The sequence below is a fragment of the Elephas maximus genome, chromosome 10 (assembly GCF_024166365.1).
Source record: "Elephas maximus indicus isolate mEleMax1 chromosome 10, mEleMax1 primary haplotype, whole genome shotgun sequence".
In the NCBI taxonomy this organism is placed as follows: domain Eukaryota; kingdom Metazoa; phylum Chordata; class Mammalia; order Proboscidea; family Elephantidae; genus Elephas; species Elephas maximus.
In genome coordinates this window covers 29610529-29638324 of record NC_064828.1, presented here as the reverse complement: position 1 = coordinate 29638324, position 27796 = coordinate 29610529, and the positions used below count along the sequence as shown (strand labels likewise).

Sequence of the window (27796 nt, the reverse complement as noted above, 5' to 3'; positions counted from 1 at the left end):
AAATATAACTGATCCCCCGCTCGCGCCAGGTCCGCTTCCCAGCAAACTCCCAGCAGGACAGCTCCCCGGCTGGGATGCTGCTCTCCCCGCTCCAAGATCAGTCACTGCCTCCCAAGTGCTTCTCCCTCTGGCTGCGCCGCTACGCCGCCCGCGCCAACCAGCTAGACTCCCTCCCGGGATGGGTTCGGGGGGGTAGGGCTAGGCCCCTTGTCTGTGCCGTCTGCCCCCCTGGGCTCTGCCCCAGATCGGGTTCCGAAGGTCACCTGCCTGGTACGCTGTCTCCTAGTTCTGAAAATGGTCGCTGTCTGCCCGTATTTGTTAGTTTTCCATCTCTAAGTCTGTGTTTGTTGTTCAGAGTTCGTAGATTGTTATGTATGTGATCGATTCACTTGTTTTTCCGAGTCTTTGTTGCAAGAGGGATCCGCGGTAGCGTCCACCTAGTCTGCCATCTTGGCCCCGCCTCTGTGGTTCAGTTTTGACAGAATCACATAGATTTTAGAGATCAGGCCCTGGTCAGAGATGTCATAGCTGAAAATTCTTTCCCAATCTGTAGGTGGTCTTTTTCTTCTTTTGGTGAAGTCTTTAGATGAGCATAGGTGTTTGATTTTTAGGAGCTCCCAGTTATCTGGTTTCTCTTTCGTCATTTCTGGTAATGTTTTGTATTCTGTTTATGGCTTGTATTAGAGCTCCTAATGCTGTCCCTATTTTTTCTTCCATGATCTTTATCGTTTTAGTCTTTATGTTTAGGTCTTTGATCCACTTGGAGTTAGTTTTTGTGCATGGAGTGAGGTATGGGCCTGTTTCATTCTTTTGCAAATGGATATCCAGTTATGCCAGCACCATTTCTTAAAAAGACTATCCTTTCCCCAATCAACTGACACTGGGCCTCTGTCAAACATCAGCTGCTCATATGTGGATGGATTTATATCTGGCTTCTCAATTCTGTTCCATTGGTCTTTGTGGCTGCCATTGTACCAGTACCAGGCTGTTTTGACTACTGTGGCTGTATAATGTGTTCCAAAATCAGGTAGAGTGAGGCCTCCCACTTTCTTCTTCTTTTTCAGTAATGCTTTACTTATCCGAGGCTTCTTTCCCTTCCATATGAAGTTGGTGATTTGTTTCTCCATCACATTAAAAAATGTCATTGGAATTTGGATCGGAAGTGCATTGTATGTATAGATGGCTTTTGGTAGAATAGACGTTTTTACTTTGTTAAGTCTTCCTATCCATGAGCAAGGCATGCCTTTCCACTTAAGTAGGTCCTCCTTAGTTTCTTGCAGTAGTACTTTGTAGCTTTCCCTGTATAGGTCTTTTACATCTTTGGTAAGATTTATTCCCAAGTATTTTATCTTCTTGGGGGCTACTGTGGCCAGAGTATTTTCATCTCCTTCAAATAAAAGACGGATGTTTACCTACCCCTTCAGATCTTGGTTGGCCTTGTAAATTGCTTTAACCAATAGAATGTGGCAAATGTGTTTTATAGGTTCTGGAGCTAAGCCTTTAAGAGGTCTGTAGGTTTCAATTCCACCTGGGATGCTGTCTCTGTGCAAAGAAACTCAGGCTAGATTACTACATGATGAGACACATATATAAAGAGGGACATCCAGCCAGCCTCCAATTATTTTAGCCACTCAGCTGGAGCAACATGATGGTAGAAGCCATCCTGGAAGCTCCAGCACCAGCTAAGCCCCAGATGAATGCAGCTAAATGATTCTCTTTTGTGGATTGTGGGGTGAATGGTGCTGCATCTTTCTATCGTGAACTTGATTAAGCTAAAAACTACATTTTCCAGAATTCCCTTGCATGCATGAAGCTGGATTAGAGTTGTATAAAAAGAAATTTGTTTGAGATATTAGTAGTAGCATGAAGCAGTAGATATTACTCTCTAAAGACCATTGTGATTAAATTAGATAACATACAGATGCAATTGTGTTGCTGTCTGCCACTCCATTCTGCCTCCAACTCTTTTTCCCGGTTGCTGGATTTTAGGACCAATTTCTCTATCAGCCTCCTTCATGAGTCCAATTCAGTGGCTTGGTTTCTTAGACTAACTGTTTGCTACTGCCTCTGATTCTACAATTCAAATCCATTTTTTTTAAAATAATATTTTCAAACCCCGGTTGGTTGAAACCACAGATGCGGAACCTGCAGATAGGAGGCCCAAGCATATTTACCCTCCATTTCTGTATTTATTCTGTGCAGACAGGAAACAAACAGTTCACAAAATAGCACTCATCTGTGGACCATGTTTTAAGCCATAGTGATTTAAGTTTTCCCATAAAAGTATATACAGCCCTGTTGGCACAGTGGTTGAGAACTACCATGAGCTATGGCCGCCAACCAAAAAGGTTGGCAGTTCCAAATCCACCAGATGCTTCCTGGAAACCCTATGAGGCAGTCTGCAATGTCCTATAGGGTCACTTTATAAATATGCCTCATTAATTTTCATACCTGCATAATACTACACTGTATGGGTATAGACTATTTTTTAAGAACAGTATTCTATTTATAGATATTTGAGTTATTTCCAGTATTTTGCTCATAAAAATAATGGCTGCATTTAACAGCTTTATGCATATGTCTGTTCTATACCTTTGGGATTGACTCCTAGAAGTGGGATTGTGGGATCAACTAGGAAATAAATGCATATATGTCAAACAAAAAAAAATAATCCATTGCAGTCCAGTCGATTGTGACTTGCAGTGACCCTATAGGACAGAGTAGAACCAGGCCATAGGGTTTCCAAGGAGCAGCTGGTGGCTTCCAACTGTTGACCTTTTGGTTAGCAGCCAAGCTCTTAACCGCTGTGCCACCAGGGCTCGCTTGCTTCTCACCACAGCCTAATCGAGAGTAGAATTTCAAACTTTTAGAATAGAATTGTGCTGATTAGCAACAAATAAGTTTACAATACGATAGGTGAGAAATGGTATCTAAACTTAGTTTTAACATACATTCTCCTACTAGAGTTTGAGCATCTTTTATATAGTTAATAGCCATTTGCACTTTATTCATGTACTGTCTGTTCATATCACTACCCATTTTTATACAGGGTTGTTGTTCTTTTATTCTCTATTTTTAGTAGTCCTTTTAATATATTATTACACCAATGCTCTGTCTGTGCTAACAAGTTGCAAACTTTTCCCAGGCTTTCATGTGTGTGGTAACTTTGCTTTTGGTATTTCCATTTTGGAAACTTATTTATGTAATTAATTTTAAAAAATTTTTCCCTTGTTATTTTGGGATTCTAAATTATCATTAGGAATTACTTCCTCTCTCTCAGATAATAGAGAAATTCATGTTCCTGGTGTTTGTGTAATTTCAATTTTGACATCTAAATCTCTGGCCCATTTTTAGATATTTACAGTTAAGATCTGAGGAATGAATGCAATTTTATCTTCATTCCACATGGCTATTTGGTTATCTCAAATCCACTTATTAAAAAGCCCTTATACTCCTTACTCATCATTAAGTCTATTTCTAGGTTTTCTATTTTGTGTCAGTTGCATCTCTCTTTATATTCATGAACTAATGTCAAATTGTTTTATTTAAGGAGTCTTTATTATGTCAACTCCTAGTAGTGCTAACCCCCTCCTTTTTCTACTTCTTCAAGTGTCTTTCTGGCTCTTCTTGCATGTTTCCATGTCATTTTTCCAAAAGAATGTTGTTGTCAGCTGGTCTAGCCCAAAGAAGACAGGTGTTAGGATTGCATTACATTTATAAATCAACTTAAGGAGACCTGCTCTCTCTATGCTATTGTGTCTTATTCAAGAATGCGATGTATCTTTCCATTTTTCAAGTCTATGTTTGTGTCTTACAGGAGAGTTTTATACTTTTTCACATAGGTTTTGGACATTTCCTTTAAATTTATGAATTTTTTGGTACTTTTTGCTTATATCTTTTATTCGTGTATATAAAGCCCATTACATTTTTAATGTTAACTTTTATAAGCAGTTACTTTGCTAAATCCATTGAATGACCACATGGCCCACCTGTAATTTTCTAGAGCCCTAATGGTTCAGTGGTTAAGAGCTTGGCTGCTAGCCAAATAGCTGGCAGTTGAAATCCACCAGCCACTCCTTGGTAACCCAGTGAGGCAGTTCTCCTCCTTTCTATAGGGTCACTATGAGTTGAAATAGACTCCATGGCAGTTTTTTTTTTTTTTTTCCCCACTATATACTATTTTTTCATAGTAGATTTTGGGTTAACCTAATATATATAATAAAATCATCTACAAAAGATCTATTTTTATATCTCCCATTCCAATTTTTATGCTTTTAATACTGTTCTCTTTTTTATTATTTTTATTGTGCATTAAGTGAAAGTTTACAAATCAAGTCAGTCTCTCATACAAAAATTTATATACACCTTGCTATGTACTCCTAGTTGCTCTCCCCATAATGAGACAACACACTCCTCTCCACCCTGTGTTCCCCTGTCCATTCAGCCAGCTTCTGTTCCCCTCTGCCTTCTCATCTCCCCTCTAGACAGGAGCTGCCCACGTAGTCTCATGTGTCTACTTGATCCAAGAAGCTCACTATGCACCAGTATCATTTTCTATCTTATAGTCCAGTCCAACCCCTATCTGAAAAGTTGGCTTTGGGAATGGTTCTAGTCTTGGGCTAACAGAAGGTCTGGGGACCATGACCTTGGGGTCCTTCTAGTCTCAGTCAGACAATTAAGTCTGGTCTTTTTACAAGATTTTGAGGTCTGCATCCCACTGCTCTCCTGCTCCTTCAAGGTTTCTCTGTTGTGTTCCCTGGCAGGGCAGTCATCGGTTGTAGCCAGTCACCATCTAGTTCTTTGGGTCTCAGGCTGATGTAGTGTCTGATTTATGTAGCCCTTTCTGTCTCTTGGGCTCATGATTACCTTGAGTCTATGGTATTCTTCATTCTGTACAGTTCTGTTAAGTAGTTACAATGATTAGTATTTTCCATATAATGTTAGACACTAAATTAAGTACCCACCACAAACCCACTGCCGTCGAGTCGAGTAAGCACCCTCAAAAATGGTTTTATATCTTCTTCTGAGAAGCACACCAGTAAAAAACCATTTTAGTGATGTCACATTTCTATATCAGAAATAACTCCTTTGGGTTAGCTCATATTCTTAAAAAGGTCACACAGAGATACGCAACCATTTTCAAGGGTGAAAACGGGTCTAATCTGGGTCTGTGGACAGAAAAGTCCCTCTCTTTTGATTTTTTGGTTGACACTTAAAATTAGGAAGTAGAGACAAGCCAAATGATACCTAGGGGAAATAAAATGTTTTTAGGCAATGAGGCAAGGAAGATACGAGCAGACCAATATAGAGGGCAGAAGAAGGGGAAAGTATAGATTATAGTGTAAACAGCCTTGAATTTTTCAGAAGAAGAATAAAATATAAACTTGAGCCCTTCAAATACCATATAGTACATGCAGTAAACAAAACAAAACAAAACAAAACAAAACTAGATTTCTCCCACAAAAAAAGTGAAAATAATATCCAGTATTTACTGAGTACCTGCTAATTTTATTTTTATGCTAAGTGCTTACAGATGTTATCTCATTTAATATTCACTGCAACAGACTGAGTGTATTTTATAACTCTCATTACAATCAAGGAAAGTTAGACTCAGGGAGATAATACCATAATAAACTCGGGGTAATATGGTGAAGTCTGACACTGTGATATAAACCCAGACTTCTAAACTTGAGATCCAATACTCTTTACATTTCACCAACTGAGCATGATGTAGATTCATCAAATTGGTTCTTTTTACCTTATGAGTAAAACTGAGCAAAAGGTAAATTCTCAGAATTCTTGTTAATAAAGAAATATTTTAATATAGCTTGCAGCTAAGTGTGTTGGCTGTCATTCTGATTTTTGCAGAGATGGTAATTAAAGACTTGATGCCCTTTTAGCATCCCTTAAAAAACCTGTTGCCCTCGAGGCCATTCCAACTCATAGCGACCCTATAGGACAGAGTAGAACTGCCTCATACGGTTTCCAAGGAGCACCTGGTGGATTCGAACTGCCAATCTATTTGTTAGCAGCGGTAGTTCTTAACCACTATGCCACCAGGGTTTGCTTTAGCATTCCTTGCATACTCAGAATATATATACCAGAAGTTACATCATGTTTCATTTCTCTTTCCTTCTCTTAGTTAATAATGCGTCAAGTTCATATGATAAAATCCAGTTTTAAACATTCTTTGTTATTTACTTTATCAGCTTTTCTTTAAATAAGGAGACACAGGCCATATCTTCATTATTAATAAAGGAACCTAGAGATAAATTTTGCAGCCACACAAGTCAAATAATAGATGTTATTTGTCTTATCATTGCTGTGGTCCAAGAGAAGGTGCTTCCCCACCCCACCATGTCCATGCCCTGTACATAAAGTACTTGAAAGCAATCACAACATTTTGAGATCCATATGTATGTAACTCCTGCCAAACCCAACTTAAGTGTCTTAATAATTCCCACAGCAACCTGAAATTTTTTTATTCCCTGAGCAGCAGCCGGTCTTTTTCATGCCATGTAATTCACTGAGTCAGCTCAATACCAATACAGGTGTTGTAAATACAAAGGTCCCAAACACTGTGAGCCTTCTTTCCACCACGAATCAGGCATAGGACTGATGTAAGGCCACTCTGGAGCAGTTGCCACTGCTTTCAAGGATTAGTTGGGTGTTGGAATACAAATAGGTATGTCGAAAAGGCCTTAAAATCATCGAGATCAACTTCCCCTGTGTATGAGGATTCTAAGGCATCAATTGAGTTAGTAAATTAGGTAATCTCACACACCTAGGCCACGATTTTGAAGCCACATTTTCCGAGTCACAGATCACAGCTATTTCTGCCACACTCATCTAAGTTAGAGCTTTGCTGGAGACACCTTTTTAATATCAGGTATGTGGGTGCAGAATCAAATAAGGTAAAAGTTTCTGGGATGGGTAAAGTCAGAAGAACAAAGTGGAGCCAATGAAACGGCATCAAACTTCAGAACTAAAAGTCAGTGAGTATTGGGTAGTTCCTTGTGTAAAACTGGATTTTGTCTTAGAATAATTTATTTAGGATGTATATTTATAACAGAGTTTTGAGAAAGAAAAGGCTTAGTCTAGTAGCAAGAAGAAAGGAATTTTATCATGGATTTTAGGTACACGCCATTTCAATTAGTTTTCAGTGCACTTTGTAAAGTCCTCTCAGATCTCAGTGAGAGTTTCCTCGGTCCCATTGTTACTGCTGGGACATGTTGTTACATAACTTTCCCTAGATTCACCACCACCATCTTCTGCCTCTCTGTAAACTTGGCTCATATAAGATCCACATAACCTTTGGAAACAGGAAGAGACTTCTGTCTTAAACTCCTTTAGTGAAAGTCTATACAATCTAGCAGTTAAAAAATACCTGGTTTCAGGCAGCATGGTATTTAACAGAACCATTCTATTTAAAATATACATGAAAACGTATGAAACTTCTAGGCTCATTATGTTCACTAGCCTTTTAAAAATATCGGACTTTGTGGTTCAGGACAAAGGTCATTCAGAATGCCTGCCTCATTCTGAAATGAAGAACTAAGAACAGGAAGTTATTTCATTTTTATTCTGAAAAATCTCCATTAAAAAATTGAAACAGGGATATTCTTCTGTAGCCATTTCCCCTTCCTTCTTACTCACTGCAAGAGACTGTTTCTGCCCACATTTCTTTCCACAGTTGTATTCTTTCTAATATACCAGTCATGATTCTCTAATTTATCTCCCTCCAATCTTGCAATATCATCGTAATGTTTGGAAAATTATTAACATCCCCTTCCCCTTCAAAAACTGCTGGCAGCTAACTATAAAATTTTTAAAGTATTTCACAAACTGAGAAAATATTCTAATAGTTTAATTTGTATCCCTTTTATGAATATTTGCATTCCACTTGTAAGGCAAATCTATGAGTTATAGGAATTAATCTTGAATTCAACCCTTTGTAGTATTTGGAAAGGCCACTGGGGGAAATAATTGACCACTGTGAGTAGGACAGAGATGCAATAGGGAAATCTGGTGGGGGGTATCACCAAAAACATTCTATGCAGAAAATCTCACTTTGAGTTTGATGGCTGTATTTTTTCCTAGTTCTTCTCTCATCTGGGAATGTTAGAGTCCCTCCAGAAATCAAGGTGAATGGCTGGGAGCAATCAGTCAGTCGTGACTGAATTCATACTACAGGGCCTGTCCAGCTCTTGGGAACTCCAGATCTTCTGTTTCCTGTTTTTCTCTATGGTCTATGTAGCCACTGTGCTGGGAAACCTACTTATTGTGTTCACTATAGTGTCAGAGCCACGCCTGCACTCCCCCATGTACTTTCTGCTGGGCAACCTGTCCTTCATTGACATGTCTCTGGCCTCCTTTGCCACCCCCAAAATGATTGCAGACTTCCTCAGTGAGTACAAAGCCATTTCTTTTGAAGGCTGCATCACTCAGATATTCTTCCTGCATCTCTTAGGAGGTGTTGAGATCGTCTTGCTGATCTCCATGTCCTTCGATAGGTATGTTGCTATATGTAAGCCTCTGCGTTACTTAACCATCATGAGTCGGAAAATGTGTGTTGCCCTTGTGGCACTCTCCTGGATTGTCGGCATCTTCCATGCCATGAGTCAGTTAGCATTTACTGTGAATCTGCCCTTCTGTGGGCCCAATGTAGTGGACAGCTTCTTTTGTGACCTCCCCTTGGTGATTAAACTTGCCTGTGTTGACACCTACATTCTGGGGGTCTTCATGATCTCCACCAGTGGCATGTTTGCCCTGGTGTGCTTCATCCTTTTGGTGATCTCCTACACCATCATTCTGGTCACTGTGAGACAGCGCTCCTCTGGAGGGTCTTCCAAAGCTCTCTCTACTTGCAGTGCACACTTCACTGTTGTGACCCTTTTCTTTGGTCCATGCATTTTCATCTATGTGTGGCCTTTCACAAATTTCCCAATAGACAAAGTGCTCTCAGTATTTTATACCATTTTCACTCCCCTCTTGAATCCGGTGATCTATACCCTTAGAAATAAAGATGTCAAGGATTCCATGAGGAAGCTGAGTAGTCGTATCTTTAAGTCGCGTAAGACTGATCATACCCCTTAATTTCCCTCACACAAAGTGGAAATACTTGTTCAGTATTTCCCCAGCTCATTCAGTCGGTCAGCATAATTTCCTATTTTAACAAATTAATATTAATCATGGCACAACTATTTCTGTAATGAACCTCAGGAGTCACTAACTTTTGTTCATAATTAATCAATCCTCACTAGACACTTACCGCAGGATATTATCAAACCCATTCTCAATATTTTAGTCCACATTTTAGAATATTCAACTTTCGTTACATATAATAAATATTTCTTTGCATCTTCCTCTCTTTGAAATATTCATGTGGTTTTGTTTGTTTTATTGTGGCATAAAACAAAACACTAGCCTTTTTAATATGCTTCACATGTAAATTTTGGTGACATTAATTACATTTATCATGTTGTTCAACCATCACAATTATCTATCTCCACATTTTTTCATCATTCTTAACAGAAGCCCAATGTTCCCTAAGCAATGAGTCCCCCTTTTCTTCTCCCTCCTGCCTGTCCTTGGAATCCAGTAATAAGCTTTTGTCTCTATATATGAAATATGTAGAATTATCAAGTGTACAAAGGCATTCATGTGTTTTAAGGAAAAGTAGATTCCCTCCCATCTTTTGAAATACTAAGAAAGAGGAAAGTACAAAACCACCAGCACATACCATAGTAGCCTGTACATGTGGAACTGATACAAGTTTTATAACTGACGACAGCACCAGTGAATTTCTCTTGTTCAAAAGTCAGAAGAAAATGAAAGGCTCTTGGTAAGTAAAAATATTTGCCATTTAGTGTTTTTTTAATCCGTCTTTAGTTAGAATAAAAATGTATCCTATTTATCTTCAGTCTCTGAGTCTCCCAGAGCATATTACACAGTTTTAAAACAATATAGTGAATTCTAGGAAAATTCTAACCATCTTAAAAATATATCAAAGATAAAAATGCATCAAAGGAACCTAGAGTCATGTAAAAAAATCCCACCCACAGCCCCATTCTAGAGAAGAGGAAACTAAGACCCAGGAGCATAGCAGCTTTTTCAAGGTCATTTTAGTTAGAGGCAGAATCTATACCATTCCTCTATAAATATGGATATTTATTCATTTTCTAAGCAACAAGTTATTTTGGTGTCATGATGTTTAGTGAACCATTTTTGTAATCTAAAGCAACATTGTAAATAATAAGGCTCTACATGATCTGAACCATTGTCCTCAGGTTAAACAGAGTTTTACTTAAGAAAGGCATGATACAGTGATGCTACAACATACATATTTGATATAGTTAATTACTGTATTTTCAGAAAATAGAAATCATCCAGTAAATTCTTTTTATTTTTACAGGTGATGAAATTGAGGACGAGAGAATGAAGTGACCTTCCCAAGTTCATGAAGCTATTTGATCACAGTCTAGCCTAGAAAGTGTCCTCTTCTCCTTGCTCTCCACCCCCTTCTTTCTCCTCTCCCTCTAGCCTCCAGGTTATCTTCAAGGCATTTTGATCATTGTCATTCTGAGAGGTACACAGAAGAGAAAAGCTGAATGCATAAAATGAACTACAAGGATTTGTAACCACTAATAATTAGCCAGTTGCCTGCATTGGCAAAGATTGTATAATATTTGTGCAATATTAATATTGCTCTAGCCTGAATAAAGGTAAATAGATGAGTGATTGTTTAATAGATTGAAAAGAATTAAATAAAAATCTAGACCAATCAGTAAGTGGATAAATACATACATGTATAAATGCCTGCAAGGATAAATGGATATATGGCAATACAGATAAATGGATAGGCAAATATTTACCATTCATAACTAAATGAATATACGGTTTAGTATAGTGACTCAATAATTTGTAGGTCTGCATATATAACCTGTACCAACTGTAAATTACAACTTTGTTGCTTGTTTAAAACTATTTGAAAAGTTATTGGATTTGAAGGAGTTGAGAATGTATTGTCTTAAATACTTTCTCATGATGAAGTAAAGCCAGTTCAACTTACAAATGTGTTCAATATTCATTGGGGAGATCTAATAATGAATTCATGTGATGAAAGACTAATAAAAATTTCTTTGGTTATATATGACTCTCTGAATATTATAAAACTCCCACCTTCTCAAACTGTTAGTAAGACTGAGTCTCTCAGTTGGGTTGTAAAATTTTCATTTTGATCAGTAGCATATGGTTGGATGATCAGGTTAAGTAAAACAGTAGATATATTTTTTCTATTTCAGGTTATTAATTGCATTCTTCATTTAATATACACATTATACACTGCTAGAATTGTAGCTAAATAAATGTCATAGATTCCGTTAGATTTGCATATGCTCTAACATAAGGCCATGCCAGTTCTAAACATCAGGAAGGCAGCATAGAAACTGAGCTCCAAAGGAAAAGTCTAGATATTTGGGATAAGCACCAACCAAAGAAAATTTAAGTAAAGGACTGTCCCATACCCTATTTTAAGTCTCCATTAATAGGGCCCTCTCCCTCTCTGCCTCATATTCTCCACTGATAATCTCTTAATCTGAGCCCACTTTTAGTGCTTTATTCTAATAGCCATAAAGAAGCAGCCCAACATTGCATGCCAACAGTTCAGTGTGTCAATCATTACAGCAAATGATTTCAGGAAATACTAAGCCTAATTCCATGATGCTATGTCTACATCTCCAAGAGTCACCCATTCAATTAAAACTGTCTGCAATATGGTTTTTAAAAGTCATTTAATTTCCTTCCACATCTTTCTTCTTTAATTAATTAGATTTCCTATTCCTCATTTACCTGCACTGAACTTAAACTATTTCACAAGTTGATCTCTAATAAATGCATCTAGAAGTAAATGTGGAATTCGATGTGAAAATACTTACTATGGTTCAAAACAATTCCATGTACACCCCCCCCCCCAAAAAAAGCACGATTCACAATTCGCATGAGCTTCAAGGGTCTTCAAAGACCCTTTAGTTATGTCTCTCCTCCAGCATCAAATTCCTGCTCTTTCTCAAAGAACTACTTTCCTTGTTCCTCTCCTAGGAAAATAATCAGTAAAGCAGCTTTCCATCTGATGACATAACTGGAAATTTGTGAATCTTTATTATAAGAAATTGACAAGGAAAGAATTTGTTTGACATGCCATTTTTTCTGGTCAGTTTTCACCTTGCCCCTCTAAAACTTATTGAAAAATAATGTCACAATTTTTGTCTGAAAAAATCCCAATGGTTTTACAAACACAACCTGTATGGTTTTATTAAATCACCATTCAAGATGTTTCAGTGGTTAAGAGCTCAGCTGCTAAACAAAAGGTCAGCAGTTCAAATCTGGTAGCTGCTCCTTGGAAACCCTATGGGGCAGTTCTACTCTGTCCTATAGGGTCACTATGAGTCAAAATCAGTCCACGGCAAAGCAGTTTGGTTGGTTTTTTATAAAGACCAGAAATAATACTGTTAGTTATTTACCCAGAGGAGATGAAAGTGTATGTTTACACAAAGTTCTGTTCATGGAAATTCACAGCAACTTTATTTATGATAGTCCAAAAGACGAAAAAGATATCCATTAAGAACTGATGGATAAATTAATTATATTTTACCCATAAATGAAACACTCCTCAGCTATTACAAAAACAAAGTACTGATCCATGCAAGAGCATGAATGAATCTGAAAACCTTTATGCTAATCAAGGTTTCTTATACTACTGACATTTTGGACCAAATAATTTTTGGTTGCTGGAGCAGTCCTGTGCATCGTTAAATGTTACTCAGCATTCTTGGTCTCTACCAAAGATGCCAACAGTACCCCCTCTACCCCTACTGAATCATGACAATAAAAATGTCTCCAAACATAGCCAAATATTCCCTGGGTGGGGGGGAACAAAACCACCTCTAGTTGAGAACCACTAGGCTTAATTTAAGCAGACAGATATGAGCTATTCAGAAATCCTTTAGAAGAAAAAATAATAGTGATAAATGGAAGATCAATGGTTTCCAGGGTATACAGTTTGGGGTGAGGGGGAAGAGGATCTATGGTAAAGAAAATATTCTATGTTTTGATTTTGGTGGTGGTTATGCAACTCTATGCATTTCTCAAAACTTAATTGAACACTGAAAATTAGTAAATTTTGTTGATGTAAATTATTCTTTAATAAAGCTGTTTAAAAAATAAACATGTTTTATGTGTATTAAAACATACATCATATACAAAATCAAAAGGGAATGGGTAAAAAATATTTGCAATTCATTTGACCTGACAGAAAAATTTCAATACCCCTAATATATAAATTAAAAAAATATATATATAAATAATAGCTCCTGTAAATTAATAAGGGAAACCTCAACAGGGAACAAAAAAAGGTCAGCAAACCTAAACAGACAATTGCTAGAATTAGGAAAAAAAAAAAATGAACCTATGAAAAATTGTTTAACTTCATTTATAGACAGGGAACTGCATATAAAAATCAATGCTATTTTCCCCATCAGAGTGATCAAAATTTAGAATAAAGTAAGGGATACTCCCTGTCATGTATTGAATTGTGCCCCCCCCCCCAAATATCTGTCAACTTGTCCAGGCTGTGATTCCTGAATTGTGTGATTATCCACCATTTTGTTATCTATGTGTTGTAAATCCTACCTCTATGATGTTAATGAGGCAGGATTAGAGATAATTAAGTTAATGAGGCAGGACTCAATCTACAAGATTAGGTTGTGACTTGTCATTCTCTTTTAAGATATAAAAGAGAAATGAGCAGAGAGAGAGAGGGGCCTCATACCACCAAGAAAGTAGTGCCAGGAGCAGATCATGTCCTTTGGACCAGGAGTTCCTGCACCAAAAAAGCTTCTAGACCAGGGGAAGATTGATGACAAAGACCTTCCTCCAGAGCCAACAGATAGAAAACCTTCCCCTGGAGCTGGCACCCTGAATTCGGACTTCTAGCCTACTAAAATGTGAAAGAAAATTTTTTTTTTTTGTTAAAGTATTCTACCTTTCTGTTATAGTAACACAGGTAACTAAGACATTCTCCTAAACTGTTCATGAATGTATGGATTGCTGGATTAAAAACAAACCAGCCAACAAACAAGTCCAAAAACTTCGTGGTAACTGTTAAAAACATACATTACCGAGTTCTGGTCAATATGGCTCCATAGACAGAAGCACCACACCATCCCTCCACAGAAAAGACCTGAAAAACTAAGTAAAACAGGGATAAATGTCATTCCTGGAACCCAAAGTGTCAAATGAAGAGATTAAGAAATCAGGAAAACACTGAATGGAATAAGAAACTGACAGATGACACAGAGTGAGAAGAGATACGCGTGGAGGTTGCTTATCAGCTAAAGCAGCGGTGGGCTCCTGTCCGATCGGTGGACAAGGAACACGGGGGAGAAGCTTCATGGAGCTCCCAGCAGGAGATAAAGCATCCAGTAACCAGTGATACACACTTTCTCACCCCGCGTCCTCTCCCCGTTGCTCTACCTCCGAGCTTCCTGGCTGACTGCGTTCGCTCAGCTAGCTGGGAAACGCAGCGTCTGTCCCACTTGAATTCACCCCTCCCACATCGCAGGTCGGTGGACAGAGAGTATGGGAAAGCAGCTTCGCGAAGTTCCCAGAAGAAGACAGAGCACCCAATAATGAGCGATATTTGCTTTCTTAACCCCACCCCTACTCCACTCTCTTTTGACCTCCTCTGCTTCCTGCCACTGCAGTTCTTGGCCACTGCTTCCACCCTGTGCCACTTGGATTCGCCCTGCCCACACTGGCCAGTTCCCTGAGCTGGTGTTGCTTCTTTCTGTCTCATTTGGTTTCTTCCATGCCCCCTATCACCTCACCCTCCTTTCCCTCAAACACCTGGCTCCGTGTGTCATCTTTGCTTCTTCTTGAAAGGCTGTGAAGCCTCGCTTATCTGGGAAACCACTGCCCCAGCCACGCCACTCTGGCGGATCCCTGCGCCCCCCCCCTTTTTTTTTTTTTTTGCTTATTTGTTTTGTTTTACTTTGTTCTATATAGTTTTGTTTCTTTCTTTTTTCACACTTGGAAGTCCATTCTAGCCACGCTTCACTGCGTGGCTTAGGAGGCACTCCGCCAATCTGTGCAGCCACAATCCCTTAGGGCATTTCTTTTTTTTTTTTTTCTCTCTTTTTCCCTTTCTGTCCTTTCTTCATTTCTCAGTTTTCATCTTTTTTATACTTAGCTTCTTTTTCTGTCTCCCAAATACCTGGTACTTTGTGACTTCTATACCCCCTCTAGCCAGGCTATACTGCACAGCCTGGGAGGCACTTCCCCATTCTTGGTGGCTGCACCAATGTAACCCCAGAGGTCTTTTCTTTTTTTTTCTTTTCCAAATTGTTATCTAGTTATTTTCTTTTTTCCTCTTCCCTTTTTCTTTTCTCCATTTCTCGGTTTCTTACCTCTCTCCAATGACAATCTCCCTTAGCAATCTTTTTTTTCCCCTTGTTTGTCCGCTTTTGGCTCCTGTTTCTCTCTCCTCTTTCCCATACCCACATTAGCTCCACACATCATAACCTCCCTCTCTTTCCTGCCTACCTGTAATGTACACTGAACATCAAACCCTGAACAGCACAGGCATGCCCTAGCAGAACCTGCCCAGCACTGATTCCTGGCCAGCCCTGTTGGCCCTAGTACATGCCACAAACAACCCAATCCAGCCCCTCCCATGCAGGGGGACCTGCCCTGCAACACCATACCTGAGTGACTGCCCCACCCATTGGAAAAGGAGGTAAAAAGTATTGTGACTACATAAGAGCAAACAACAAAGAACACACAGTCCACCTGCTAAGACGTAACCAAATAAACAAAAAAGCAAGACACAAAAAATCTACACTTAAGAAATGAAGAAAATAACTACTGAATGTTCCAAAGACAGCAGACAATATCAAAACATGTAAAAAAAAAAAAAAAAAAGCAGGACATGATGGTTCCAGTAGGCATCCAAAAGGAAACACCAGATGACTTTCCAGTAGAAGAAAAAGCACTAGAACTACCTTACAGGGAATTCAAATCTCTAATATTCAGAGCTATCCAAGAGTTGAAGCAAAAACCAGACAGAAATTAGGAGAAAATAGGCAAATTTATGAAAAGGCAGAAAAATTCATGGAAACTACAGACAAAAAAATGGAAGAATTCAGTAAAATAATACAGGAACAAAATCCCAAAATAAATTCACAAGTAGAAATCATACAAAAACAACAACTGAAAATCCGAAAGATAAATAACAAGATTTCAGAAATGGACAGTGTTGTTGAAGGACTGAGAAGCAGTTTGAATTTATGGAAGACAGAATAAGCAAAATTGAAGACAGACACTTGGATATAACTCTGAGGAAAAATCAGAAAAAAGAACCAAGAAAAATGAAGAAACCCTGAGAAACTGCAAAAATTTACGAGTGATCTGAGTTCCAGAATAGGGAGACAAAATGGAAAACAGAGAGGATCTTTGAAGAATTGCTGGCAGAAAAGTTCCCTAATATCATGAATGATGAAAAGCTGACCATCCAAGAAGCTCAACAAAACCCATATAGGATAAACCCCAAAGGAAAAACATGAAGGCATACAGTAATCACACTCGCTAAAACCAAAGCCAAAGAAAAAAATCCTGAAAACAGCATGAGAAAAACAAAAACAAAAAGTCACATACAGAGGATAAACAATAAGACTAGGCTCTGATTATCTGGCACCCAATGACAGGGCTCCAAAATACATAAACTCTAACAGCACTGAAAAGAGAAATTGATAGTTCCACAATAATAGCAGGAGATTTCAACACGCCACTCTTGGTATAGGACAGAACATCTAAAAAGAAGCTCAACAAAGATACAGATTTGCTAAAGAGCACAATCAGCCAATTTGACCTCATAGACATATATAGATCACTCCACCTAACAGCTGTAAAGTACACATTCTTTTCCAATGCACATGGAATATTCTCCAGAATAGACCACATCTTAGGTGACATAGCAACCCTCAACAAAAACCAAAACATTGAGATAATACAAAGTATCTTCTCTGACCACAATGCTATTAAAGTAGAAATTAACAACTGGAAGAGTAAGGAAAAAAAAATCAATTACATGGAAACTGAATAACACCCACCTTAAAAAAACTGGGTAATAGAAGAAATCAGAGATGGAATCAAAAAATTCTGAGAATAAAATGAGACTGAAAACACATTATACCAAAACCTTTGGGACACAGCAAAGGCAGTCCTTTGAGGTCAATTTATAGCAATAGATGCACACATCAAAAAAGAAGAAAGGGACAAAGTCAAAACATTAGATACACAATTTGAACAAATAGAAAGAGAACAGAAAAAGAAGACCACAGCCACCAGAAGAAAGGAAATAACAAAGATCCGTTGCAGAAATAAATGAAACAGAGAATAGAAAAACAATAGAAAGAATCAACAAAACTAAAAGTTGGTTTTTTGAAAGGATCAACAAAATCGACAAGCTACTGGCCAAATTGACAAAAGAAAAACAGGAGAGGATCCACATAAACCCAAATAACAAGTGAAGTGTGGGACATTACAACAGACCCAACTGAAAAAAAAAAGGATCATAACAAAATATTATGAAAAACTATACTCCAACAAATTTGAAAACCTAGAGGAAATGGGCAAATTTATAGAAACACACTACCTACCCAAACTAACACAAAATGATGTTGAAAATCTGAACAGACCCATAAAAATAGAAGAGATTGAAAGGGTTATTAAAAAAAAAAAAAAACTCCCTCCCCCCCCAAAAAAAATGCTCTGGCCCAGATGGCTTCACTGGAAAATTCTATGAAACATGCAGAGAAGAGCTTACATCTGTACTACTCAAATTATTTTAAAGTATAGAAAAGGAAGTGATACTTCTGAATTCATTTATGAAGCCAGCATAACCCTGATACTGAAACCAGGCAAAGATACCACAAAAAAAGAAAATTACAGACCAGTATCTCTCATGAATATAGATGCAAAAATTCTCAACAAAATTCTAGCCAATAGAATTCAGCATCATATCAAAAAAAAATAATACACCATGACCAAGTAGGATTCATACTAGTTATGCAAGGATGAGTTAGAAACATTAGAAAATCAATCCACTGCATAAATAAAAGGAAAGAAAATAATCAGGTAATCATTTCAATCGATGCAGAAAGGGCATTCGACAAAGTTCAACACACATTCCTGATTAAAAAAAAAAGAAAGAAAACTCTCAATAAAATAGGTACGGAAAGGAAGTTTCTCAACCTAATGGAGGGCATGTATGAAAACCAAAGTCCAAAATCATTCTTAATGCAGAGAGGCTGAAAACATTCCCATTGAGGATGGAAACAAGACAAGGATGCCCTTTATCATTACTCCTATTTAACATTGTGTTGGAAGTCTTAGCTAGAGCAATAAAGCATGAAATAGAAATAAAGAACATCCAAATTGGTAATGAAGAAGTTAAACTCTCCTTATTTGCCAATGATATGATACTATACATAGAAAACACAAAACTCTCCATGAGAAAACTTCTGGAACTAATAGAAAGATTCAGCAGAGTAGCAGATACAAGATAAACATACAGAACTCAGTTGGATTCCTATATACCAATAAAGAGAACAATGAAAAGGAAATCAGGAAAACAATACCATTTATAATAGTGCCTAAAAAAATAAAACACTTGGGATTAAAGCTAACCAGGGTTGTAAAAGACCTATACAAACAAAACTACAAAACACTACTGAAAGAAACCAAAACAGATCTACGTAAACAGAAAGACATACCATGCTCATGGGTAGGTAGACTCAACATTGTGAACATCACAATTCTACCCAAAGTAATTTATAAATACAATGCAATACCAATCCAAATTCCAACAACTTTCTTTAAAGAAATGGAATAACTTATCACTAACTTTATATGGAAAGGGAAGAAGCCCTGGATAAGTAAAGCACTACTGAAGAAGAAAAATAAAGTAGGAGGACCCACAATACCTGACCTCAGAACCCATTATACAGCTACTGTAGTCAAAACAGCCTGGTAATGGTACAACAATGGATACATTCACCAATGGACCAGAATTGAGAACCCAGCTATAAACTCACACACCTATGGTCACCTGATTTTCAACAATGACCCAAAGTCCATCAAATAGGGAAAAGACAGTCTTTTTAACAAATGGTGCTGGCAAAACTGGAAAAAATGAAACAGGGCCCATACCTCACACCATATACAAAAACTAACTCAAAATTGATCAAAGGCCTAAATATAAAGCCAAAAACTCTGAAGTCCATAGAAGAAAAAATAGGATCAATGCTAGAGGTCCCAATACATGGCATTAACAGGATACAAACCACAACCAACAGCACACAAGCTCCAGAGGATAAGCTAGATAACTGGGATCTTCTAAAAATTAAACACGTGCTCATCAAAAGACTTCACCAAAAGAGTGAAAAAAGAACCTACATACTGGGAAAAATTTTGGGGTATTACAAATCAGACAAAGGTCTAATCTCTAAATTCTACAAGAAAATCCAAACCTCTACAACAAAAAGATAAATAATCCAATTAAAAAATGGGCAAAGGATATGAACAGACACTTCACCAAAGAAGACATTCAAGCAGCCAGCAGACACATGAGGAAACGCTCACGATCTCTAGACATCATAGAAATGCAAATCAAAACCACAATGAGGTACCGTCTCACCCCTGCACTACTGGCAGGAATCAATAAAACAAGAAAAAACAAATGCTGGAGAGGCTGTAGGGAGATTGGAACTCTTATGCACTGCTGGTGGGAATGCAAAATGATGCAACCATTTTGGAAAACAATATGGTGCTTTCTTAGAAAGCTAGAAATAGAAATACAGTATGATACACCAATCCCACCCCTAAAAAAAAAAAAAAAAAAAAAAAAAAAAAGAATATACCCTAGAGAAATAAGAGCCATCACACGAATAGACATATGCACACCCATGTTCATTGCAGCATTGTTCACAATAGCAAAAAGACAGAAACAACCTAGATGCCCATCAACACATGAATGGATAAACAAATTCTAGTACATACACACTGTGGAGTATTACCCAACAACAAAGAACAATGATGAACCTATGAAGCATCTCATAACATGGAGAAATTTGGAGGACACTATTCTATAGGGTCGCTATGAGTCGGAATCGACTCGACAGCACGGGGTTGTTGTTATGCTGAGTGAAATAAGTCAATCACAAAAAGACAAATATTGCATGAGACCACTATTATAAAAGCTCACGAAAAGTTTTACATACAAAATGAAAAATTCTTTGGTGGTTACGAGGGAGAGGAGGGGTGGGGATGGGAAAACACTTAATAGACAATAGATAAGTGGAAACATTGGTGAAGGGTAAGACAGTACACAATCCTGGGGAAGCCAGCACAACCTGTACAAGGCAAGGTCATGGTAGCTCCATAGACACATCCAAACCTGAGGGACCAAATTGCTGGGCTGAGGGCTGTGGGGACCATGGTCTTAGGGAACATCTAGATCAATTGGCATAATACAGTTTATAAAGAAAAAAAACCTTCTACACTCTACTTTGGTGAGAGCATCTGGGGTCTTAAAAGCCTGTGAGCAGCCATCTAGGATACTCCACTAGTCTCACCCCTTCGGGAGCAAGGAAGAATGAAGAAAACTAAAGATACAAGGGAAAAATAAGCCCAAAGGTCTAATGGACCACATACATCTACCATGGCCTCCACCAGACTGAGTCCAGTTCAACTAGATGGTTCCTGCTTACCACCACTGACTGCTCTGACAGGGATCACAATAGAGGGTCCTAGACAGAGCTGGAGAAAAATGTAGAACAAAATTCTAACTCAAAAAGAAAGACCAGACTTGCTGGCCTGACAGAGACTGGAGAAACCCTGAGAGTAGGGCCCCCGGACACCCTTTCAGCTCAGTAATGAGGTCACTCCTGAGGTTCACCCTTCAGCCAAAGATTGAACAGATCCATTGAACAAAACAAGACTAAAGGGGCACACCAAGCCTGGGGCAGGGACTGGACACCAGGAGGGAAGAGGAAAACTGGTAACAGGGAACCCAGAGTTGAGAAGGGAGAGTGTTGACATGTCATGGAGTTGTTAACCAATGTCATAGAACAATATGTGTACTGTTTAATGAGAATCTAGGTTGTTCGGAAAACTTTCATCTAAAGTACAATTAAAAAAGATTCAGAAATAAAATAGTATACCTTACCCCTATGTCCTTTGACCCATAAATGTCTATTGTGAATCAATTCATAGAAAAAAAGCACTGCTCCATGAGACTATTTATAAGGATATTTATTTTAGCAGAGTAAGCAGTAGTAAAAATAAGAAAAGAAAATTTGGTTGCCTATCCAGTAAACCAAAAAAAAAAAAAAAAAAGAACCCACTGCCATCGAGTCGATTCCAAGTCATAGCAACCCTAAAGGACAGAGTAGAACTGCCCCGTAGAGTTTCCAAAGAGCCCCTGGAGGATTTGAACTGCTGACCTTTTGGTTAGCAGCTGTACCACTTAACCACTATGCCACCAGAGTTTCCCTGTCCAGTAAAGGAGTGGCATAAATTAGAGAACATCCATCCTGTAAAAACATGCAACTGTTATTTAAAAACAGAAAATGAGCTCTATTTGATGGTGTTGTTATTTGCAGCCCTCCGCTGCCTGGTCCTGCCACCATTCCCATGGTTGGTTGGGAATCGGACTGTCGTGACCCACTGGGTTTTCACTGACTGATTTTCAGAAGTAGATCACCAGCCGTTTCTTCCTAGTTTGTCTTAATCTGTAAGCTCCTATTAAACCTGTTCAGCGTTACAGCAACATGCACGTCTCCACTGACAGATGAGTGCTGGCTGCGCAGGAGGTGCCTCTGCCAGGAATTGAATCCAGGTCTCTGGGATAGAAAGAGAGAATTTTACCACTGAGCCACCACTGCCCCCTGATTTGAACATACTCAACTGAAAATATGTTCACAATATACTGTTAAATGAAAAAGCAAATTGACAGATAATGTGTATTACAGGTCCTAAATTTTGTAAAATCAAGCAATAATAAGGACGTGCTTTTTTTTTTTTTTTTATATATAAAGACATGAGAAGATATGACCAGGCTGTTAAACATTGGTTACCTCAGGGAGTGAGAACGGAGGAGGGAGAGACTATTCATTTTCTGTTTTATAGGTATTTGGACATTTTACATGTCTTACTTTTAAAATTAAGAAATGTAAGAAAATTAAAGAATAAAATAGTGGTGAGAAATATGAAATAATTTAATTGGATACAAGAAATGCAGCTTTTCCTTGATGGTTCTCTGTTGATTGCTACTAGATTCTTGATGAGCTTCTTTTCACCACTGTATTCAAAAGCACTAAAACTACTTTCAAAATTAGGATTACTTTATGCCAGATATAATTTTTGAATGAATTTTTAACTATAATTTTTTTAGCTTTATAAAATTTATTTTGGGAAGTACCCTTTTTCATGAACTGTTATTCCTACTCCTGCCCTACCTCCAAAGAATTGCCTTTGCCCTGTGTAGTGGAATCTTAAAACACAAATCTAAACCCCTAAATGCAACACTACCTCTTCCTCTCCTTCATTTCCTTGATTCTGCCCACATCAGTGCAACAAATGAACTTCTCAAAGCTTCTGTTTCCTTTTTTATAAATCTTGAATATGACCTACTGCCCCATAGGGTTTCCAAGGAGTGCCTGATGAATTCGAACTGCTGACCTTTTGGTTAGCAGCTGTAGCTCTTAACCACTATGCCATCAACGTTTCCTTTAGCATTCCTTACATACTTAGGATTTATAAACTAGATGTCACATCATGTTTCATTTCTCTTTCCTTCCCTTAGTTAATAACAACTCAAGTGAGTTTGATAAAATCTAGTCTCAAACATTCGTTGACTGTTATTTACTTTATGAATAAAGTAAATAGAATAATGAATATTATTTGTCCTATCATTGCTGTGATCTTCCCCACCCTACCACTTCCATGCCCTGTACATAAAGCAGTTAAAAGCAATCACAACATTTTGAGATCCATGTGTATATAGCTCCAGCCAAAGCCAACTTAACTGTCTTAATAATTCCCACGGCAACCTGAAATTTTTTTATTCCCTCGGCAGCATCTGGTCTTTTTCATGCCATGTAATTCACAAATCAATTCATCATCAATACAGGTGCTATAAATATAAAGCGCCCAAAATCTGTGAGCCTTCTTTCCCCACGGATCAGACATAGGATTGATGTAAGGCCACTCTGGAGCAGTTGCCACTGCTTTCAGGTATCATTTGGGTATTAGAATACAAACAGGTATGCGGAAAGGGCCTTAAAATCATCCAGATCAACTTCCCCTGTGTATGAGGATTCTGAAGCACCAGTTGAGTCAGTAAATTACCCAATCTCACATACCTAGGCCATGATTTTGGATCTACATTTTCCAAGTCACAGATCGCAGCTATTTCTGCCACACTCATCTAAGTTAGAGCTGTGCTAGAGACACCTTTCTAATATCAGGTATGTGGGTGCAGAATCAAATAAGGTAAAAGTTTCTGGGATGGGTAAAGTCAGAAGAACAAGGTGGAGCCAACGAAAGAGCATCAAACTTCAGAACAAAAAGTCAAAGAATATTGGGTAGTTCCCTGTGTAAAACTGGCTTTAGTCTTAGAATAATTTATTTAGGGTGTATATTTATAACAATTTTGAGAAAGAAAAGAAAAGGCTTAGTCTAGTAGCAAGATGAACGAGGTTTTGTCATAGATTTTAGATATACACCATTTCAATTAGTTTTCAGTGCACTTTGTAAAGTCCTCCCAGATCACAGTGAGAAACAGTTTCCTCAGTCCTGTCGTTAAGTGTTGAGACATGTTATGTTACCTAACTTCCCCTAGATTCACCACCACCATCTTCTGCCTCAGTGTAAACCTGGCTCATATAAGCTCCACATAAACTTCGGGAACAGGGAGAGTCTTTGGGTTTAAACTCCTTTGGTGAAAGTCTACACAATCCAGCAGTTAAAAAATGCCAGGTTTCAGGCAGCATGGTATTTCACAGAACCATTCTATTTAAAACACACATGAAAATGTATGAAACTTCTATGCTCTTCATGTTTACATGTTCAGGACATGTCATACATTTTAAAAATGTATGACCTTGTTTTTCAGGACAAGGGTCATTCAGAATATCTGCCTCATTCTAAAATGAAGAACTAAGAGCAGAAGGTTATTTCATTTTTATTCTGGAAAATCTCCATTAAACAATTGACTCAGGGGGTGTTCCTCTGAAGCCATTTCCCCTCCCCTCATGTTCTATTCCTTTTTTCTGCTCACTGCAAGAGACCACTTCTGCCCACATTTCTTTCCACAGTTGTATTCCCACTAATATACCACTCATGATTCTCAGACATACCTACCTCCAGTCTCCGACCATCATCATGCTGTTTTGAAAATTATTACCATTACTTTCTCCTTCAAAACCTGCTGACAGCTAACTATGAAATTTATAAAGTATTTCACAAACTGAGTAAATATTCTAATAGTTTAATTTGTATTCCTTTCACAAATATTTGCATTTTACTTGTAAGGCAAATCTCTAAGTCATAGGAATTAATCTTGAATTCAACCCTTTGTAGTATTTGGAAAGGCCACTGGGGGAAATAATTGACCACTGTGAGAAGGATAGGGATGCAATAGGGAACTCTCTGGTGGTGGGTATCACCAAAAACATTCTATGCAGAAAATCTCACTTTGAGTTTGATGCCTGTATTTTTCCTAGTTCTTCTCTCGTCTGGGAATGTTAGAGTCCCTCCAGAAATCAAGATGAATGGCTTGGAGCAATCAGTCAGTCGTGACTGAATTCATACTACAGGGTCTATCCAGCTCTTGGGAACTCCAGAACTTCTATTTCCTGTTTTTCTCCATGGTCTATGTAGCCACTGTGCTGGGGAACCTCCTTATTGTATTCACCATAGTGTCAGAGCCACGCCTGCACTTCCCCATGTACTTTCTGCTGGGCAACCTGTCCTTCATTGACATGTCTCTGGCCTCCTTTGCCACCCCCAAAATGATTGCAGACTTCCTCAGTGAGTACAAAGCCATTTCTTTTGAAGGCTGCATCACTCAGATATTCTTCCTGCATCTCTTAGGGGGTGTTGAGATCTTCTTGCTGGTCTCCATGTCCCTCGATAGGTATGTTGCTATATGTAAGCCTCTGCGTTACTTAACCATCATGAGTTGGAGAAAGTGTGTTGGCCTTGTGGCATTCTCCTGGATTGTCGGCATCTTCCATGTCATGAGTCAGTTAGCATTTACTGTGAATCTATCCTTCTGTGGATCCAATGTAGTGGACAGCTTCTTTTGTGACCTCCCCTTGGTGATTAAACTTGCCTGTGTTGACACCTACATTTTGGGGGTGTTCATGATCTCCACCAGTGGGATGATGAACCTGGTGTGCTTCATCCTTTTGGTGATCTCCTACACCATCATCCTGGTCACTGTGAGACAGCACTCCTCTGGAGGGTCTTCTAAAGCTCTCTCCACCTGCAGTGCACACTTCACCGTTGTGACCCTTTTCTTTGGTCCGTGCATTTTCATCTATGTGTGCCCTTTCACAAATTTCCCAATAGACAAAGTGCTCTCAGTATTTTATACCATTTTCACTCCCCTCTTGAATCCAGTGATCTATACCCTTAGAAATAAAGATGTCAAGGATTCCATGAGGAAGCTGAGTAACCGTACCTTTAAGTCTAGCAAGACTGATCATACCCCTTGATTTCCCTCACACAAAGATGAAATTCTTGTTCAGCATTTCTCCAGCTCATGCAGGTGGTCAGCATAATTTCCTATTTTAATAAATTAATATCAGTCATGGCAGAACTGTTCCTGTAATCAACCTGAGAAGTCACTAAGCTCTGTTCACATTTAATCAATCCTTGCTTAACCTAACCCTTACCACAGGACATTATCAAACTCATTCTCAATACTTTAGTCCACATTTTAAATTCTTCAACAATTGTCAGATATAAACACTTATTTGCATCATCTTCCCTTTGAAACATTCATGTGTTTTTGTATGTTTTAATCGGGCATATATATATATATATATATAAAACATAGCATTAACCTTTCAAACATGCTTCACATGTGCAATTTAGTGACATTAATTATGTTTATCATGTTGTTCAACCATCACAATTATCCATCTCTTCATTTTTTCATCATTCTTAACAGAAGCTCAGTGTCCCCAGAGCAATGAGTCCCTCTTTTCTTCTCCCCATCGCCTGCCCCTGGTAGCCAGTAATAACTTTTGGTCTCTATATATGAAATACACAGAATAAGCAAGTGTACAAAGGCATCCATGTGTTTTAAGAAAAATTAGATTCCCTCCCGTCTTTTGCAATACTAAGAAAGGAGGAAAGTATAAAACCACTGGCACCTAGCATAATAGCCTGTACACTGTGGAACCAATAGAAGATTTATAGCTGACAACGGTGTGAATGAATGGATTTCTCTTGTTCAAAAGTCAGAAGAAAATGAAAGGCTCTTGGTAAGTAAAAATATTTGCTATTTAGTTTTTTCGTCATGTGTCTTTAGTAAGAATAAAAATGTATCTTATTTATCTTCAGTCTCTGAGTCTCCCAGAGTATATTAAACAGTTTTAAAACAATATAGTAAATTCTAGGAAAATTCTAACCATCTTAAAAATATATCAAAAGATAAAAATACATCAAAGGAACCTAGAGTCATGTACAAAAAATTTCACCCACACCCCCATTCTACAGAAGAGGAAACTAAGTCCCAGGAACATAGCAGCTTTTTCAGGGTCATGTTAGAGGCAGAATCTGTACCATTCCTCTATAAATATGGATATTTATTTATTTTCTAAGCAGTACAAGTTATTTTGGTGCCATGATGTTTAGTGAATCTTGTAATCTAAAGCAACGTTGTAAATGATAAGGTTCTAAATGATTCGAGCCATTTCCTCAAGCAAAACAGTGTTTTACTTAAGGAGCCCATGAAACAGTGGTCCTTCAACATACATATTTGATATAGAAAATTACTGTAATTTTTAGAAAATAGAAATCATTCTGTAAAATCCTCTTTTTTTTACAGATGATGCAAATTGAGGACCAGAGAATAAAGTAACTTTTCCAAGTTCATGGAGGTATTCAATCAGTCTAGCCTAGAAAGTGTCCTTTTTTCCTTGCTCCCTTCACCCTTCTTTCTCCTCTCCCACTAGCCCCAGGTTATCTTCAAGGCATTTTAGTCATTGTCATTCTGAGAGCTACACACAGGAGAAAAGCTGAATGCATAAACTGAACTACAAGGATTTATAACCACTAATAATTAGCCAATTGCCTGCTTTGGCAAAGGTTGCATATTTGTGTAATATTAACATTTCCCTAGCCTGAATAAAGATACATAGATAAGTGATTGATAAATAGATTGAAAGGAGTTAAATAGAAAGATACATCAATCAGTAATTGGATGGATAGGGAGATAGAAGTACAAGTGGGTGGATGGGTAAATCAATATATGGCAATACAGATAGAGAGTCAAATATTAACCATTCATAACTAAATGAATATACAGTTTAGTATATTGACTCAATCATCTGTATGTCTGTACATATAACCTGTACCAACTGTAAAACACAACTATGTTACTTGCTTAAAATTATTTGAAAAGTTATTGGATTTGATAGACTTGAAAATATATAGTCTTAAACAC

The 27796-nt window shown here is 38.0% G+C and overlaps 2 protein-coding genes across 2 annotated transcripts; both read left to right on the top strand.

Moving 5' to 3' along the window:
* The first annotated feature begins 8148 nt into the window (after positions 1-8148).
* LOC126084507 (olfactory receptor 4K3-like) lies at positions 8149-9096 on the top strand. Its single transcript, XM_049899122.1, has one exon. The coding sequence runs from the start codon at positions 8149-8151 to the stop codon at positions 9094-9096; it is 948 nt and encodes a 315-aa protein (XP_049755079.1).
* Positions 9097-24890: 15794 nt separating this feature from the next.
* On the top strand, positions 24891-25838 carry LOC126084508 (olfactory receptor 4K3-like). The gene has a single exon (XM_049899123.1). It carries the CDS (start codon positions 24891-24893, stop codon positions 25836-25838), a length of 948 nt encoding a protein of 315 aa, XP_049755080.1.
* The last annotated feature ends 1958 nt before the right edge of the window (positions 25839-27796 follow it).